The sequence below is a fragment of the Manis pentadactyla genome, chromosome 7 (assembly GCF_030020395.1).
Source record: "Manis pentadactyla isolate mManPen7 chromosome 7, mManPen7.hap1, whole genome shotgun sequence".
Lineage (NCBI taxonomy): Eukaryota > Metazoa > Chordata > Mammalia > Pholidota > Manidae > Manis > Manis pentadactyla.
In genome coordinates this window covers 100,187,321-100,206,046 of record NC_080025.1, presented here as the reverse complement: position 1 = coordinate 100,206,046, position 18,726 = coordinate 100,187,321, and the positions used below count along the sequence as shown (strand labels likewise).

At 34.3% G+C, this 18,726-nt stretch overlaps 1 protein-coding gene and 1 pseudogene across 3 annotated transcripts in view; one reads left to right on the top strand and one right to left on the bottom strand.

The window, feature by feature from the left end:
• SKAP2 (src kinase associated phosphoprotein 2) overlaps positions 1-18,726 on the top strand; it is a 197,622-nt gene that overhangs the window by 127,752 nt on the left and 51,144 nt on the right. For all 3 annotated transcript variants that reach the window (XM_057504602.1, XM_036897356.2, XM_036897355.2), the window contains 3 exons: positions 4,007-4,084; positions 5,107-5,190; positions 17,945-18,069. In XM_057504602.1, the coding sequence (XP_057360585.1) occupies positions 4,007-4,084; positions 5,107-5,190; positions 17,945-18,069 (287 nt within the window). The remainder of the gene's footprint in view (positions 1-4,006; positions 4,085-5,106; positions 5,191-17,944; positions 18,070-18,726) is intronic.
• On the bottom strand, positions 14,583-17,937 carry LOC130684294 (transcription initiation factor IIA subunit 2-like; annotated as a pseudogene).

Here is an 18,726-nt window from a genome sequence, read left to right as displayed (position 1 = left end):
TCACCTTGTAAGTGTAGTTACCATCTGTCACCATACAAAATTATTACAGTATTATTGGCTATATTCCCTATGCTGTATTTTTCATCCTTGTGACTTACTTTTTTTGTAATTGGAAGTTTGCATCTCTTAATTCCCTTCACCTATGCACCCAATACCCCCCTTCCCTCTGGCAACGACCAGTTTGTTCTCTGTATTTATGAGTCTGTTTTTGTCTTGTTTTATTTGTTTTGTTTTTCAGGTTCCATATAAAATTGAAATCATATGGTATTTGTCTTTCTCCCTTCTCCTTTTTTTTGACCAGTAACTTTTTATAGGTTGAAAGCTATGCTAAAGGCACTCTTTTCTCTTCAGAATAACTTAAAGTTTTGTTAAGATTCAGAGCATTCATTTTATATGTAAAGAATATTTATTATGCCCCACTGGAAGTGAGAGGGTCATGGGATTACTCAGTGAGCCTTATCCAGCCAAGTACAGATAATTAATGCCTCCCCATGTCCAGTTAAAGTAGCACCATTAGATGTTAAAATTGAAAAGTTGCCTTCTGTAGTTTAATTTCATCCAAAATGGACAGTGCTTGAAAGTTTGTTTCCATCATCTTAAAGATACAAAATTATTTATAGGATCTTTGCAGTGACTATTCTAGTTTTTACCACTGTGGAAAAACCACTTGTAATTTTTTTGTGACATACAATATTAAAATATATAATGAACATGTTTGCTTTGTCATCCTGAAATGCCATCCATATATATGTTTCTGGCAGAGATTTTGTGTTGTTGAGTTAGGAACTCTACATGCCAGTTATATGAAAAGCCTAAGCACAAGCAGACTTCTGTGGAAATTAAACTATGGTCTTGCTCAGATGGGAAGTAAATAGTATTTTCAGGGATCTTATTTAGAAAGAAAATTTTCCTAAATGGTTTTATGTTAGCTAGAATATCATATTTCTATGTTATACAATATTTCTGTGTTTACTTTTTGTCAGTGTAAACTAGGTTAATAAAAAAGTGCTATTGGTCATTATTGTTTTTTTTCTTGTTTTAAAAAATGAATCAAACCACAGTCACCCTCTTTAACTTAGTGGTTGACTAGGACCTGTTCACACAGATAAGACTTTTGTGATTTTTATTTTATGTACAAAAATATTATAGTAGATTAACTTCTACCTTTGATGGATCAAGTTTATTCTGAAAAAATAAACATGGATACATTTACTGAACAACTATTCAAATATTTATATTGACTTTCTTTGAAATTTTGTATATATATTAAAATTAAATATATTTTCATCATATTTGTCTTTACTGAGTAAAACTGATCTACTAAAGAACTAAAATTAGTGGTTTAATTTTAATTTTTATTTCTTATGGAAAAATATTTATTATTTTATAACTTTTGGACCCCATGATATTTTTTAAAAGCCCAGCTGATATTTGTGATGAATTTTTATATAATAAACTTACTTTCAAAATGCTTTTTTACAATATAAGCTATATTAAAACTGTTTTCATTGAATCTATTCCATAGAAACTTTCATTAGATTTGGTCGGTTTCACTTGTTAGAGTTCTACTAAAATGCTGAGATAACTGTGTTGTATTTCTAATGAAGTTTATAAAATTATTGAACACTTGTGAAATTATGAGAAACCATCAATCATGACCATGAATATATGGTTTCTAATTGACTTAACTTTTGGCTTAATCTTTAAATTTTTTGAAGCTATCTGTTATTTCTTTATGATAGTTCTATCAGATTTATCTACCTAGTTTTAAACTCTTAAACACAGTAGAAAAACCTAAAGCATTCCATTAAATGTCTACAAGATTTCTCTTCAAGTACAACCAGCAAGAGAGAATATTTTCTGTGGACTCTGAGAAACAAATTTAAGCATTTGATTTGGGGGAAAAGTTATTTTATGTTTTACTTGGTAGGAGCAGAGATATGCAAGTAAGAGTCAACATGCATTAAAATTCTTATTCAAATGGAACCACAAAAGACCCCAAATAGCGAAATCAATCCTGAGAAGGAAGAATAAAGTAGGGGGGATCTCACTCCCCAACTTCAAGCTCTACTACAAAGCCACAGTAATCAAGACAATTTGGTACTGGCACAAGAACAACCCACAGACCATTAGAACAGAATACAGAGTCCAGATATTAATCCAAACATATATAGTCAATTAATATATGATAAAGGAGGCATGGACATACAATGGGGAAATGGCAGCCTTTTCAACAGATGGTGCTGGCAAAACTGGACAGCTACATGTAAGAGAATGAAACTGGATCATTATCTAACCCCATACACAAAAGTAAATTTGAAATGGATCAAAGACCTGAATGTAAGTCATGAAACCATAAAACTCTTAGAAAATAACATAAGCAAAAATCTCTTGGACATAAACATGAGCAACTTCTTCATGAACATATCTCCCTGGGCAAGGGAAACAAAAGCAAAAATGAACAATTGGGACTATATCAAGCTGAAAAGCATCTGTACAGCAAAGGACAGCATCAATAGAACAAAAAGGCATCCTACAGTATGGGAGAATATATTCATAAATGACAGATCCAATAAAGGGTTGACATCCAAAATATATATAGAGCTCATGCTCCTCAACAAACAAAAAGCAAATAATCCAACTAAACAATGGGCAGAGTTGCTGAACACTTCTCCAAAGAAGAAATTCAGATGGCCAACAGACACAGGAAAAGATGCTCCTCATCGCTAATCATCAGAGAAATGCAAATTAAAACCACAATGAGATATCACCTCATACCTGTAAGGATCACCACCATCTAAAAGACAAACAACAACAAATGTTGGCGAGATTGTGGAGAAAGGGGAACCCTCCTGCACTGCTGGTGGGAATGTAAATTAGTTCAACCATTGTGGAAAGCAGTATGGAGGTTCCTCAAAAAATTCAAAATAGAAATACCATTTGACCCAGGAATTCTACTCCTAGGAATTTACCCTAAGAATGCAGGAGCCCAGTTTGAAAAAGACATATGCACCCCTATGTTTATCGCAGCACTATTTACAATAGCCAAGAAATGGAAGCAACCTAAGTGTCCATCAGTAGATGAATGGATAAAGAAGATGTGGTACATATACACAATGGAATATTATTCAGCCATAAGAAGAAAACAAATCCTACCATTTGCAAAAACATGGATGGAGCTAGAGGGTATTATGCTCAGTGAAATAAGCCAAGCAGAAAAGACAAGTATCAAATGATTTCACTCACCTGTGGAGTTTAAGAACAAACAAAAAAACTGAAGGAACAAAACAGCAGCAGACTCACAGAACCCAAGAATGGACTAACAGTTAACAAAGGGAAAGGGACTGGGAAGGATGGGTGGGAAGGGAGGGATAGGAGGAAAAAAAGGGGCATTACTATTAGCAGACATAATGTAGGGGCAGGGCACGGGAGGGCTGTGCAACACGGAGAAGACGAGTAGTGATTCTATAGCATCTTGCTATGCTGATGGACAGTGACTGTAATGGAGTATGTGGGGGGTACTTGGTGATCAGGGGAGTTTAGTAAACATAATGTTCCTCATGTAATTGTAGATTAATGGTACCAAAAAAAAAAATTCTTGAACAGTCAATCCACTATAAATGTAAAGAAGCCTATATGATGTATTTGAAGTTCCTAACTGCTCTTTAAGGGATTATTGCATTTATTTATAGTAGTTTCCTAGTCCTTTCCTTATAGAATGTAGATTAAATAGAATTGGCCTTTAGAGATCATTCAGTTACATTATATTACTGTATTTTGGGGAGGTTAATATAATAAAATATAGGAGTACAGAAAATTTTTTTGTTCTTCAGAGTTACAGGAGGAGGAGAGGGAGAAGTCTATAGAATGGATCTGAAACAAAGCTAATAGACTTGGATTTAATTAATTTGGGTAATTAAAAGCACATGAATCTAATGAGATCTGGTACTTGGTTTTTCTAAAATGAATTACTCACTACTTTTTTTTCCTCCTCTACTTCCCACAGGGAACCAGTTTCCTCCAATTGCAGCACAGGACCTTCCTTTTGTTTTAAAGGCTGGCTATCTTGAAAAACGTAGAAAAGGTAAACTGTAAGATTCAAATGAAAAATCTAAAAATGGTTTTATCCCTCGATTAAAACATGCTTGCAGTATATGTGTGGAGCCAGTATTATCTTCAGGTAATTGAAGAATTTTAAGACTGAAGAAATCTGGATGACATTATCCAAGCCACAAAGTACAGATTTCAGCTCTAAATAATTTTTAGTAACAAAACATTTGGTCACCTTTTTAGTTGTCAACCTCAGTTATTTGTAAATGATTCAGAGGCTGTTTCCATCCTCGAAGAGGAAGGCTGCAGCCATGACTGTATTCTCAAGGATGGGATTTCTCACCGTTACCCCATCGGGCTGAGCAGCAGGTTATACCCTGCACCTAACCTGGCATACACCATGTCTGCTATGGTTCCGATCAAGCCTGGCATATTGTCTACCATTTTCTGTTATTTACTTGGTGTTCCTCTCCATTTGCTATGATAATTGGGAGCTGGCCATGTGGTCTCACTCTTTCAACACCGCTATATAATAGAAATGAAATACGGAGGTGGTGTTATGATACGGGGAATGAAAAGCAGAAAGTCTCTTCATTACTATTCTGCTTATCTCTCAGGTAGTCCCTTTGGGCCTTTCTATTTATATTGCATTTGCTTTTCTTAGCTTTCTTAGCTGAATTTTAAAGCTGAAAGAGATAATAGAAATAATCTAGGTCAACTCTTTCCCCTCTTTTTATAACAGATTAGAAAATCAAACCCAGATGAATATATTATCTCCAGGCTATATAGTCAAATGCCTTTTTGACTGTCTCTGTCAGAAAGTTTGTTAGCCATGCATTTGATCCCATAAATGTAGCAGCCACATCTCTGCTTCACTTTATTCCTTTTAGCTTTGTTTTTTGGCTGTCTCTTGGAAAACAAATTATAGAATTTTAGAGGTAAAAGGAACCTTAGAAATCATATTAACTAACTTTTACTTTTATAATAAGGAGATGGTTTTATATTTATTATATAATGTGTATTATCTAAACTGTTCTTTTTCCCCCTTTATTGGAGATCACAGCTTTCTGGGATTTGAATGGCAGAAACGGTGGTGTGCTCTCAGTAAAGCAGTCTTCTATTATTATGGAAGTGATAAAGGTAGTATTGGTGTTCAATTATATCAACTTCTATTGCATGAGGGTTTGGGGGTCTATTTTACACCCCCCCATTTGGCATAGTGTAAACAGAAGAAGGTAGATGGAGAAAGAATAACTGAGAATTTTAATAATCATAGTCTAAGACTAATTTATAATTCTATTTCATTATTTGAAAAATGTTCCAAATTCCAGAATACCCTGAAAGTTAATACAGTTATGTATTATTGAGTTAGGAAAGTGAGTAAAATAACTTTGATCTGTGTGGCCTTTCACTTTGGGAAATATTTATCATTCAAGCTATAGTTGTAGCATTTCTGGAAAAGTTAAGACCATTAGGGTTGTGAGTTTTGAAGGGAAGAAATATATTTTTTTCTTCAAATATATATTTTTTTCTTGCATGTTTTTCTGGATATATTTTATGCACATTTAAGTAAAAACATATTTATCCTTCCTTTTTTTTGTTATCGTTAATCTACAATTACATGAAGAACATTATGTTTACTAGGGTCCCCCCTTCACCAAGTCCCCCCCACAAACCCCATTACAGTCACTGTCCATCAGCGTAGAAAAATTAGGTAAAATGAAATATGTGCAACACCTTTCTCAGCTTCTTTTACAGATTTCAATAAACAGTGAACACCTATGTAAAGGTTATGTTTTCTGTGCCTTGCTGTCTAAGCACTTCAGGTGTGTTAACTTGTCTAACTCTAACTGTCAAATAGGTATTATTATTAGCCTCATTTCCTTTGCTGTTTGGAAAACTGAGAACAGAGAAGTTAAATAACTTGCTCAAGGTCACAGAGCTGATAAATGGCAGATCTGGGATTTAAACCTAGGTGCAATGATTAGAGCCCATGCTTCTAACCACTATTGTCCCTATATTAATTTAGAAATTATAGGATACATTTTGTAATTTCATTTGCTAATTAATGTATCTCTGAGTCATAGTTCACATAATTTTAAGTTGATTATTTGAGCAAGTAAAGCTGTAAAACATTGAAATTTAATGAATATAAGTTTTCTTAGTTTTGCTTTTTTTCTAGGAAAAGCAGGTCTGAAGCAGAATATTATAAAGTAAGGGTCATGTATAAATAGCTAACATTCATCTCCAGGAAGGACACTTGAGGAAAGAAAAGGCATAGAAGTCCAGTATCACTGAATATAAGCTTTCCAATGGAATTGTTACTTAGTGTTATTTGGAAATATATGTTTCATTTGATATTATTTGCAGTTTTTAGGTTTTTTCCTTATAAAACCAGGCATGTGTAATTATAGTATTCAGGTAAATTTGAAATACATTCATGATGCTAGAAGTTCATCTCACCTTTTGGCTAATGGGATTAACAAATTAAGAATTAATTTAGTAGCTAGTTTATATTCTGTCACTAATTTCCAATATTCCAAATGTAATAATGGCATCAGTGAACTGTAAACTATGAACAACTATCAACAGGCAACATTATTTCTTCTGCTAAGAGAAGTAGGTGATTTTTTCCAAGTTCAGTGATAATTGTTATGGGTCATAAATATGCATTACTATTATATAATTTTATACAGCATTGTGGGTCAAAATCAAGATCTTATTTTCCACAAAGAAATATAATCTATTTCATAAGACCAAGGGAGGGAGGTTTCAAATCCTTGAGACTCTGGCTTAGTTAGGCTTATCATTTCTAATTCCTTTAAGAGTCAATGAATTGTAATTTCTGTTTCCTCCACTCCTGGTCCTAACTGATATATGCTAACTGTAAGGTTAGCTAGAGTTTCCAAAAAACCTATGGAATATTGACATTTATTTCAAAGGCTAATATTCAGTCAATAAATTCCAGTTGTCACAGGTATTAGTTAAATTCACATTTCTATTCTTATTTGATGAGATCTTATGGTGATAACATTCTTTGTATTTGTATTTTAACTATTTTGTGATCCATTACCTACCTCTAACACCACTGTTTTTTAAAAATTGCTATTCTAGCATTCCTTTTTTTATATGTGTGTGTGTCTATTTAAAGATCTGGTTTCTATATTCTTAAACTCTTCCCTGTCTGTTACTATGAAGCCTGTTTGCATTGAGATTTCAGATCTGTTTTTAGTGGTTCATTTCTCTTTGGGCTGCTTGGAATTCTTAGCCAGTTTTCCTTTAAGGGACTTGGAAAAAAAAATCTATCTTTAGACAGCTTTTAATTGCTTGTTTGACATGATCTTAATTTCCTTCCTTTGTATCTCTTTCTTTCCAGAAAAATGTATGGTTTGCAAAAATTATTTTCTTTTGTGAAATCAGCTGATTTGTACAGCCTTGTTTATTGTATGTGTGAACCATTTACCTAACTTTGGAAAGAGCTATTTAGATACATGAGAACTATACTCCTCCAACTAAGTAGGATTTAGATAAATGGATTGTAGAGGCACAGAAAGAGTTGATGCCACTTACTAGGTTAAACTGTACTTTGTTATACTGTTTGGCACATATATAGTTCATCATTTGGTAACTTACTGTGTGTGCCAAAAAGAATTTTGACCCATCAAGATAATAATGGCTTAGAAAGAGAACTTCCAGCCTCTAGGGTAAATAAAGCACTTATCTTTGTATCCATAAATATTATTTGTATTTATTATTCATGGCCACTTGAGGCCCTTAATATATACATAACATATATATATATATGGGACATATTTTATCAATTTATGAAGTCACATCCATCCTTTCATCTCCTTCCTCTTCCTGTGATTGCCATGAATTTCTTTCATCAAACTTTTTATGTCCTAGATGTTCTGCCATCAAGGTAGACATTTATTCACTCACTCATTTATTCATTTTTTAATTTGATAAACATTTATTGGATACTTGGTGGATACTAGGCACTGGGGATCCAAGGATATTCCTGCCTTTGAGGTACTCACAGTTTGAGTGTGTAGTTATCAGTGACAAGAAGAGAGAAAGTCATGTATTTGGAGGTATGGGGCTGGGCAGGTAAATTGATCATTTCAATACAGTACAAAAAGTGGTTTAATTAAGTATATCTTTGGATCACAAAAGAGGTTTGGCTTATGACCCAGGACAGTTAGGGAATACTTCCTAGTGGAGAGGACCTTAAAGGACCTGAATTTTACTGGGCCTTAAATAATGAGTACACATTTGGCAGGTGAAGAAAGGTAAAATGGGCATTCTAAGCAGAACAACAGCAGAGATTCTGAGTTGTGAAAGGCCCTGAGTAAGATCAAAGTTGGAATCCAGGCAGAACATGGAGTGGGTAAGGGGAGGGGGCATGTATAGCTAAAGAAGTGAGTTTGGATCAGATTGATCAGAGCCTTATAAGAAAAAGGGCCTTGTTAAGTATTTTATCTTGAATATGACCTTTAAGCATAGGGATTTATGACCAGATTTGGTTTTTAGGAAGTAACTGTAATTGTATTACAGAGGTTGGATTGGAATGGATGGAGACTGGGCCAGCAGGATAATTTAGGATGAGATTAGGCAAGAAAGGTTAACACAGGGCTGCTCAGAGTCATACACAGTTTTAGTGCAGACTGCTCTGGCACCAAAGCCATGCTTTTTCCACCCTTGGATGTTAACAACCTCTCCATCCTGCCCATTAGGAACCTATTTCAAACTTGTGGTGGTTTTCTTTTTTCTCTCATTTTTCTATTTATCCTCTGTATGATCTTGAATCAGCATTATGAAACTTACCTTTTCCCACTTTTGAGGGGGAAGTGGTTAGTTTGTGTATCTCTTTTCATTCCACTTAAGGGGTTTTTTTGCCCCTCCCTGGTACTCCCAATTAAAGAAAATTCTAGTGCCATCCAGTATGTGGCAGCTGCAAGTACCCTAGGTCCTACCAAGTCATTCTAAATGTATATCAAAAGTTATTTATCATGTGGTTAGTTAAAAGTTAACATCCTGTGGTTGTAATTTTTCATTGTAATAGCTTTTCAATATATAACAGGTCATTAGAATATTGGGCTTAATCTGTTGCAATTCTGTACACTAATAGTGAACTATCAGAAAGCAAAATACAGAGAACAATCCCATTTACAATTGTATCAAAAAGAATAAAATACCTAGGAATAAATTTAACCAAGGAGCTTAAAGACCTGTGTATTGAAAATTATACAACATTAATGAAAGAAATTGAAGAAGACACAAATAAATGGAAAGATATTCTGTGCTCATGGATTAGAAGAATCAGTATTGTTAAAATGTCCATACAATGCAAAGCAATCTACCGATTCAGTGCATCCCTATCAAAATTCCCCTGGCATTTTTCAAGGAAATAGAACAATCATAAAATTTGTATGGAATCACAAAAAGCCCTGAATAGCTAAAGCAATCTTCAGAAAGAAGAACAAAGGTGGAGGCATCATACTTCCTGATTTTAAATTATATTAGAAAGTGATAGTAGTTATACAGTTGGTATTGGCATGAAAACAGACACACAGATCAATTAAACAGAGTAGAAATCCCAGAAATAAGCCCACACATGTATGGTCAGTTAATTTGACAAGGTGTGTATGTGTATACACACAAACACACACACAAACACACATATATAATATATTTATGTAGTCATAAAAAAGAATGAAATCTTGACATTTGCAAAACCACAGAAGAACCTCTAGGGCATTATGCTAAGTGAAATAAGTCAGACAGATAAAGACAAATGCTGTATGATCTCTCTTATATGTGGAATGCTAAAAAAAAAAAGCTCATAGATAAAGAGAACAGATTGGTGGTTGCTAGAAGCAGGGGCTGGGGGTGAGAGAAATGAGTGAAGGGGGTATAAATTTATTAGTAAGAAATTTGTTGAATAAATGAAGAGCTATATCATGCTCCTGGATGTAAAAGCATAATATTAATTTTTTTTTTAAGTTTTAACTAGATATCTGACAGGGGTGGACAGTATTGCTTACAATCAGAGATAATTAAGCTCATTGTGAACAAAGCACATAACAATTTGGAAACAGAAATAGGACAGTAAACAAAACAAAAAAGTCATTAGAAAATTTAGTAGAGATCATTTAAAGTAAGAAAATTTTCAGTTTGACAGAGAAATAAAGTTTTTCATTGAAACTAACCTTTCTGCCCTCTCACTTCCCCCACAACTTCATCATTAGTAGGAAAAAGTAGGACACATCTGTTCAGTTGGGATAAAAAGTATGAGGGTGTTTTGGTGTTGAAATAGCATCACAGTTATCTTTTAGTATTTTAAAAATATTGTTAAAGTGACAGAGTGTTTGTATAATTGGAAGGTCTGTTGTTTTGTAACATCAACTTTGGTAAGAGCCATAAAAGTTTACCTTTTTTCCTGATTCCTATGATAAAGGCAAATTCCTGGGTCAAGGTATTAGCATTTTATAATTATATCATGAATATATGCCAGATGTTTAAATGAATACTGATATTTTTAAATTTTATGTTATAATTTTGTTTGTGTAAAGAAGGATAATATCTTTGTTGCCTAAGAAATAGGAATAACTAATTCTACTTTTATCAGAAGTTATTGCAATTTTATGGATTTTGGGGCCTTTGATATGCAAGCATTAACTTTAAGGTTTATCACAATAAATATTAAATAAAAGGTGTTTGTTCTCTGCCTTTATAGTTACGAGACCCTAAAGTAATAGTTCAGAGAAATTAAAATGTACATTTGATATTTATTAGTATTTCTTTAACATGCAGATATATTCAGGTACAAACTAAGTTTTATTAAGGGTCTGATGATGGGGAATCATGTTGGTTTGCAATAAAATAAGACAGTTTAGTTTAAAATAGATCTATACATCTGTATACATATTAAAGATTGAAGGTAAATGTATTTTAAGTCAAACTGTGCACTGCTATGTATAGAGAGATGTGTAGATGCTGCTATCTCTCTATCTATAATAGACAAATCTATACCAGTAGTTTTTCTTTGAACATCGATGTGTCAGGTATTATTAACACATAGCAGTATAATATGCTGGCTCAGAGGAGTGGGCCCAGAGGACCCGTAAAGCAGTGTGGTGTGCAGGAGCTGGCTCCCTGGGGCAGCAGGTGAGCAGGTTCTGGAGAGCCAGGAAGGGGTGGGGTCAAGTTGTACAAGCCCTCATCAGGAGTTTGGCCTTTCTTGTCTAAAGGGCAGTTAATGTTTCTAAGCATTGAAAGTAAGTAGATAGCCTGACACACTCTGGTTGAATGTCAGTAAGATCACGTCGCCAGCTGTCAGGAGGAGGTGAGAGGAGGCAAGATGTGCTCCAAAGCTGAGTGGCTGAGAGTCCAGAGAGTATGTTTACCACTGTAGGAGCATGAAGGAGCTGCAGGTTTTCTTACATGTTTTTAGCTACTGTCATGTTGCATGAGTAGCGGTGGTGTCATTTATTCTCTAATTATCACAGGAGGTGCTAAGAGAACAATATGTACAGGGTATTAAGATATTTTCTGTGTAATGTTCATCTTAACAATAGCTATATGTTATGGTAGCCTCATAGACTATATCATATTATCTGATTATCAGTTGTAGAGGAAAACAATAGGTGTAGCCAAAAAAAAAAATAGAAACAGAGCTTTAACTTCCCATTCTACAAAAATGCCTGTAATTTATTCATTCTCCATTCACAGCTACCTTGTACTACATTGTTTTTAAATCAAGTTCACAGCTATAGTTGAAAATGAGTGGCTGTTTAAAAAGAAAATATTTCATTTTTATGTTTGTCGTGTATTTTTATTTTAAAGAAAAAAAATGGTTTTGGAAATATCTAAAATTTCCTGCTACTAGACCTTATCGTCCAGACTTTTAATTCTAACTAAAGTGCTTCCCTTTGGACCCATTATAATTGCCTGCGTTTATTATTCAGAACCATTTGGGGCTCATAAGTAACAAATATATATACCTATTATAATATATAGTATTTTTCACTTAAAATAGTAATAATTATATATTTCCTCACAGTACAACTCAAGAAGTATATTTCAAGTGGTTGAATTAGTGTTGACAGCTATATTTCTCTGAGCTGTATAAACAAGGAAAATACTTATATATCTTTAACTGAGGGTTTAGAACAACTTGCTAATCAGTGTGATAAAGTTTAATGGGAGGATTTAGTATTAAGGGGTATATTTTCCTCTTTCTTACTAATGAGCATTAATATGGAAATAAACATGAGTTAGTCACTCAGGGGGAAAAGCCTTCTTATATATAAGCAGCAGCTGTTATCAAAAATTTCTGAATATATTACATGTGTTTGCTAGCCGCTTGTACCAAGTTAGCATTCTTGGTATAAACAACAGAAACCAACTTTGTTTAACTATGCAGAAAGGAAATTCTTGGGAAAATATTGGCTCTCAGGCAGGATTGATGGGAAGGCTAAACAACCAGGCTCAGAAAACAGGTGAGGACTAAGGGAGGTAAAGTGGCTAGAACTTCTGCCCAGTCCCCTGCCCCCAGGAAGAGTCTAATTGGGACACACTGCCAGCCCTGCCAAGCCAGGATTTGTGGAGTTGCCACCCTGAACAGCTACCAGTTGGTGAGGGCTACTGCCACAGGAATGAATTCTGAGCTCTCCCTGATTCTTTTTTTATTACTTAATTTGAATTTGGGTTTCAGGCTGGAGCATTGACTCATCTGGAACAGGGAACATGTACTTCCCTCTAGCTTCTGTGGTGGAAGCTGGTTCTGCCTCCCCTCTACCCCTCCTGGTTTCCTGGACCTACCCCAGTGATTCCTATAGAGCAAGGGCAGAGTAGTAGCCATTTCTGCATTTTTAACAGGCATCCAAGATGATTGTAAAATAGGTGAATCTTGAAATATACATTGAGAAACTCCTTTCTAGGAGACACTGTGAAATGGTTGAAAAGCAAGCTTTGGAATCAGACTTATATTAGAGTCCTGGCTTTGACCACTTGACTGGTTGTGTGGCTGTAAGCACAATTGGTTATTTTAAATTTGTTTTCTCAAGTGCTGGGGATATACCTTGTCTCTAAGAATTATTATAACTTGTGCATGAAATAAGCTATATTAAATTCCTGGCATATAGTAGGAGCTCAGTAAATGTGAGTTTTCTTTTGGCATTTAAAAAACCCAGAACACAGCTGTAAACCCAAAAGCCACTGTAAATATAGACAGAAATAGCTATCGTTAACTTCATGCATTTTGTTTTATGTGATCAAAGCCAAACTGCTTTTTACCTTGAACCTACTGAATTAGAATTGTGAAAATTAAGTTACTGATTTAATAGATTTCATTATCTAGTTTCTCCTGGCAGCCTTCAGTTCTATAGACGTTAAATTATAACAGCATGTTATAGGCAAGGTTAAAGTGTGAAATAGAAGCTGAAGGAAATTTAGTAAGAGGGACAAACACCTCAAAAATCCAGAGGGCTTCAATGTGTTATAATATAAAAACTAATACTCAAATTAATATGACTATATCACCAAAAAAATGTTAAATTGAGTTTAAAAGAGTTCTTGAGAAGTCAGGGAAGTGTATTATTTCAGATTGCCATTATAATGATTAATATTTTAAAGGTTTTTTTCACACTTACAATAATAAGCTTCTGCTTCAGAAGTTCACTTAGATGAAATAGTATTAATCTTTTTATAGTTTTGGGTAAATGAACTTATATGACCTTATTTCCTATTTGATTGGCATGTTGCCCATGTCAAGTCAACAAGCGTCCTTGAAATTATCCTAGAAAGCACTGTGGAACTAACTTATGTAGAAATTATGGATTAATATATAATGCTAAGGTCTCGTTTTTCTCTGTCTAGAGAAGATGCTAATGTGAAAGGAAAAGAGCAGAGTCTTATCACAACCATGTCTGTCCATTTCATTTCTTGAACTTCCTATCCCAGATTGACTAATCGGAAATACAGCTATGGATTTGCAAAGTGGACAAAGTAAAAATTGTACATATGGTTATGGATTTGCAAAAGCTATTGAGAAAGAGTTATGGATTTCCTTCTATTCTCTTCAGCCTTTCTGGTTCCATACCTCTACCTTGACTCAAATGTTTATGCATTACTTATCCTTAAGTACTCAACAATCAGCTGAGTTATATCTAGGTTTTAGTTTTTTTTTATTATTTTTACTTGCTTAAACTCAAATACTGTTTTGTTTTTTGAAAGACTTAGGTCTTTCTTTGGTGGAATGAGAGTTTCTTCTTCTGCCTTTGATTATTGACACTATTTTGTTACTCTTCTTCTGGAATACCCATTTTCTTATGTTGTATTTCTGTCAGTCTTCTATATCCATTATATTTCCTTTTGTTCCTCTTCCTCATTGTTCTTTTTTTCTACCTGTGGGGGTAGAAACTTTTAAGGTATATCTGATCTGATTTTCCAACAATGTTTAAAATTTTCAGCTTTTTATCACTTTATTACATCATTTTTTTGCTGCTGCATTTTTCTGTTTCCTTTTATTTACCCCTTATTTTTCCAGCTCTATTCCAATATCTGCCTTTCTCAGCCATTTTTCATTTTTCATCTCTTTCCGAGGCTGGTTTTTGTTTTTTTTTACTTTATGAAAGATGCAAAACAACTGTCCAAAGTTTATTTCCATTTCTCCTAGTTTGCTCTTGCTTTCTACATCTTGAGTGCTTTACTTTTGTATTCCATAATTTTTTTTTGAGTTTTAAAATCAGTTTATTAAAGAATGTTCTCAGGAAGGCAACTTTTGATTTTCATTAAAAAAAGTTCTGTTTCTTCATGCAGTTCAGTGAAGATAAGGTAAGAGGCTACAAAGTTATAAGCTGCTTTCTACTGGAATTCTCTGACAGCACAATGTAGTCATTTCTGCAATGCTAAAACAAATTTTAAAAGTCTCTTCTATGCTTCTCTTCAAAAAATGATGAATAATAACAAGATGGCATAAAAAAGCCATTTTTTTCTATTCATTCTGTAGTACTGGAGCCAGTATTTTTACCATCACAGGCTACAATTTTTACTTTGTCCACTTTAATAAGTTCTGTCATCTCTCTGAATTCAACATCATTCAATACAAAAGTCCACACATTATCGCAGAATCTGTATGTATTCAGAGAGTCCTTGAAATTTACTCTGTTCCCGACCCTCTGAGCCAATGCTGAGTTTATAGCCTTATCAACCTGAAGTAGAACTTGAAGAAGAAGTTGGGGAGTGATCTATTGAGACTGTATGAGCTCATCAAGGCTCTCCTGAAGACTGTTTCCCAAAGTGGTATTTCTATGTAACTGATATGCCATGGCTTAGGAGGAAGAAATTGTTTTTCTTATTCAGGCTTGTATTGATGTCCTTTGGGGAAAACACTTCCCACTGCCGAGCAGACAGAAGTGGCGCGGCCAGTAGCCCTGCAGGAGCTGTCTACTTCCCCTGTATTACATAATATTTTTATGGCACCTGTTTTCATTTGTTTGCTTTTCCTCTTTTACATATCCTTGGACTTTTCCCTTCTTACTTATCCTTATCTCTATACTCTGGGATACTTACTTCTAGATTGGGTTATTGGCATCTCTCTGGTGCATCTGATTAGAGGCTGCTCATGTCTTCCTCTTAGACTCTAACAGAAGATCTGATACATGGCCCCATAGCATATTTCTGGGGGTTTTGTCTAAAGTGGATCTACTAGTCTAAGGAGGGGTCACCCAATTTGGCTGCCAAGCTGTCTTATTCCTAGATAATCTAGCACGAGAAAGTATCCTGCTCCCTGCAGCTCTCCCACACTTAGTTTATGTAGTGCTGACTTTACATCTCTAGATGTAAACTCCTGCTCCTTATGCATTTCTATACCCACTCATGTCACATTGCCAAGAATTTTAGACCCAGACTGGAGGTAGAAAGCCTGGGCTTAGGTCAGATGAACCACATGACTGGAGCAATTAAGCCCTTATGCAGTGAGGGAGCCACTTTCCTCCATTTGGTCCTTGAAAAAAAAATCCTGTTTTTCCCTGGGTAGTTTAAGGAAATCTCTCAAAATTGTCCTGTATGGCTTTGATATTTTGCCTCTGATGATGTCGTGTTTTATAGTAAATTAAATCCTTTTGCAGTCTAGTGGATCACTGACCAATATTCCTGGAACATTTAAATTTGTATTATGTGTGTATGTGTGTGTGTGTATTTTAGGGGAAGGTGAGAAAAATCTAGTAAGGTGATTAGTAGCTTTTGCCTCACCATACCTATAATGTTCCCTCACTTGTTTTAAGGGCTCAATATAAATCTGTTGAATGAGTGAGTGAATAACTCAGTCTTCTTTGAGAATTTTAGAAGAACTAACTTGCTTAGCCATTTATTATTTTAGTACTTTTCCTCCAATATCGTTTTTCTAGTTAGGTATTTTGCAAACTATGTCCTGGGAGTGCCAGTTCCATAAAATGTTCTGTAAAAAAAGGATTCTGGGAAATACTGCATACTAAATCTTTCTCATAGAAATTTAATCAATATGTAAATATTATAAGGGCCCTAGGAAGGCCTGGGCTAACAAAACCTCTTTAAAACTTTATTTAATTCAGCATTTCTGAAACTTACGTGAGTGCAGAAACTTATTAATGCTCCATAAAATATACTTTGGGAAACACTGCTATAATTTTTGTAGTTTTTCTGAACCTTATAGGGTTCATTGTAGACTTTTTCCACAAAGCAAACTTCAAACTTTTTAATCTTGAGTTGTTTTTTCAGTCATCCAAAGAGATGTAAATTAGGATGTCCAGATTTAAGTCAGGAATTTCTAACTCAGATTTTTTTCTCATTTGTTGTTTTGAACAAGATACAATCTTGATGACCTTTTAAACATGTATGTCACTTCACACATTGAATTAGTATATTTAAGAAAAGGAGTTAAATATTTTACCTTGCTTAGTACACTGCACTGAGCAAGCCCTTCACCCTACAATGTGGAAGCATTTCTGTATTTCCCCTGAGCTTAGTAAAAGAGACAGTTGTCCTTGCTCATGATTTTAATATTGTGTTTAATCTAGGGAATAAACCTATAGCTGTACAGCTCTTCTATCAAAATGGTGTAAAGTGGGTAAAGTAGGAAAGCTGACTGATTTTATTTTCAGTTGTGGAGTGTTTAGTCCATTGTCATATTCCTACTTTGTGTTTAAAATATCTGACTAGAACTTGACTCTTCTATTGAGTCTTCATTATATGGGATTCAAATGTGCTTTACCAGTTTAACTGTTCACTGACTGGTTAACAAACCTACTTTTTTTGTTTTGTTTGATAAGTAATGCTTGTGTACTCGCTTTTCTTTGTTTTCCGCAACAACTTTTTATAATTAGTAGGGGGATTTTTTTTTTGTTTTTCTTTTTAAATGTGGATTTCGGTTCGTATCAACTCGTAGATATTTTTTAAAAGAAAATGTGTGTTATAGAGGCTTTTTGGGGGCTGGAGGTCGTAGGGTAGTGATGAGATAAGATAGTGGTAAATAAAATCCAGCAAGTTTTCAACTAGCCAAGTTTTACCCCTAAAATCTGGAAGAGCCAAGAATTTGTAGTGACCTTGTCTAGCAAGTTCTAAGTTCCATTTCTTGGATTTCCCCTACATGAAGTTGTATTTCCATACTTCATTCTGAATAAGACTACTATCTGCAGACCTCTAACTCTGGTTCCCTAAGATGTTCTTTTTAAATCCAACCATCCCAAATACTTCTAGCTTTTAAGTGATATCTAGAAACATTATTTGAGCATTGTACTTTCAAAGCAATGTGACCAAAAAATACTCTTTCCAAGAATTGACAAAGAATATCTAAATAAAAGATAATTAATTGGGCTAAATGGAATTCTAACTTTCTTTTTATCTTCAACAGACAAACAACAGAAAGGCGAATTTGCACTAGAGGGCTACAATGTCAGAATGAATAACACTCTCAGGAAGGATGGAAAGAAAGATTGCTGTTTTGAAATCTGTGCTCCTGATAAACGTATTTATCAGGTTGGAGTTTGTATGTTGTTTTGAAATTAAGTTGATGAAATGTTCTGATTTCATTTATAAAGACATTAATATTTTGTTAAAGCAACTCCATGACATGTTAGTAATAATAAAAAATATTTTTTTTTGTACACTGAACATTCATATAGGAGGAAATACATTAAAAAAACACTTCAGATTAGTTGAAGTGTTATCTGCTTCGAAGAGAACAAGTGAAAATGACTTATCAATTACCTCATGTGCTACATCTTTTATCCATTTTAATAGAACTGTGCAATTTTTTAGAAGAATTACTTAGCAGAAAGAGTAAAATTATCAAAAGGAAAATATCAAAGTGTTAATGCATATTTTATTGCTTAGAGTTGTAGGAGAAAATGAAGGTATGAGCACATATCAGCTCTGCAGTTCAAGAGCTATCAACTAGCATCAACATGGAATGTATGTTTAATAAGTTTTAAATATCTGAGATTGCAGTTGAAAGGCAGTTAATTAAGTTGTCAGGTAGTGTGTTGGAATCTGACAAGAACATTTTTAAGAAATCTGTACCCAGCAGTCTAAAGAAATTCATGGGTGTCTTCTAATTGTCAAGGGCAAATTTTGTTCATCAGTTCTGTCTTTGACATTGATGAAGAGAAGCAGCTTTTTTTCCTGCACAGCTGC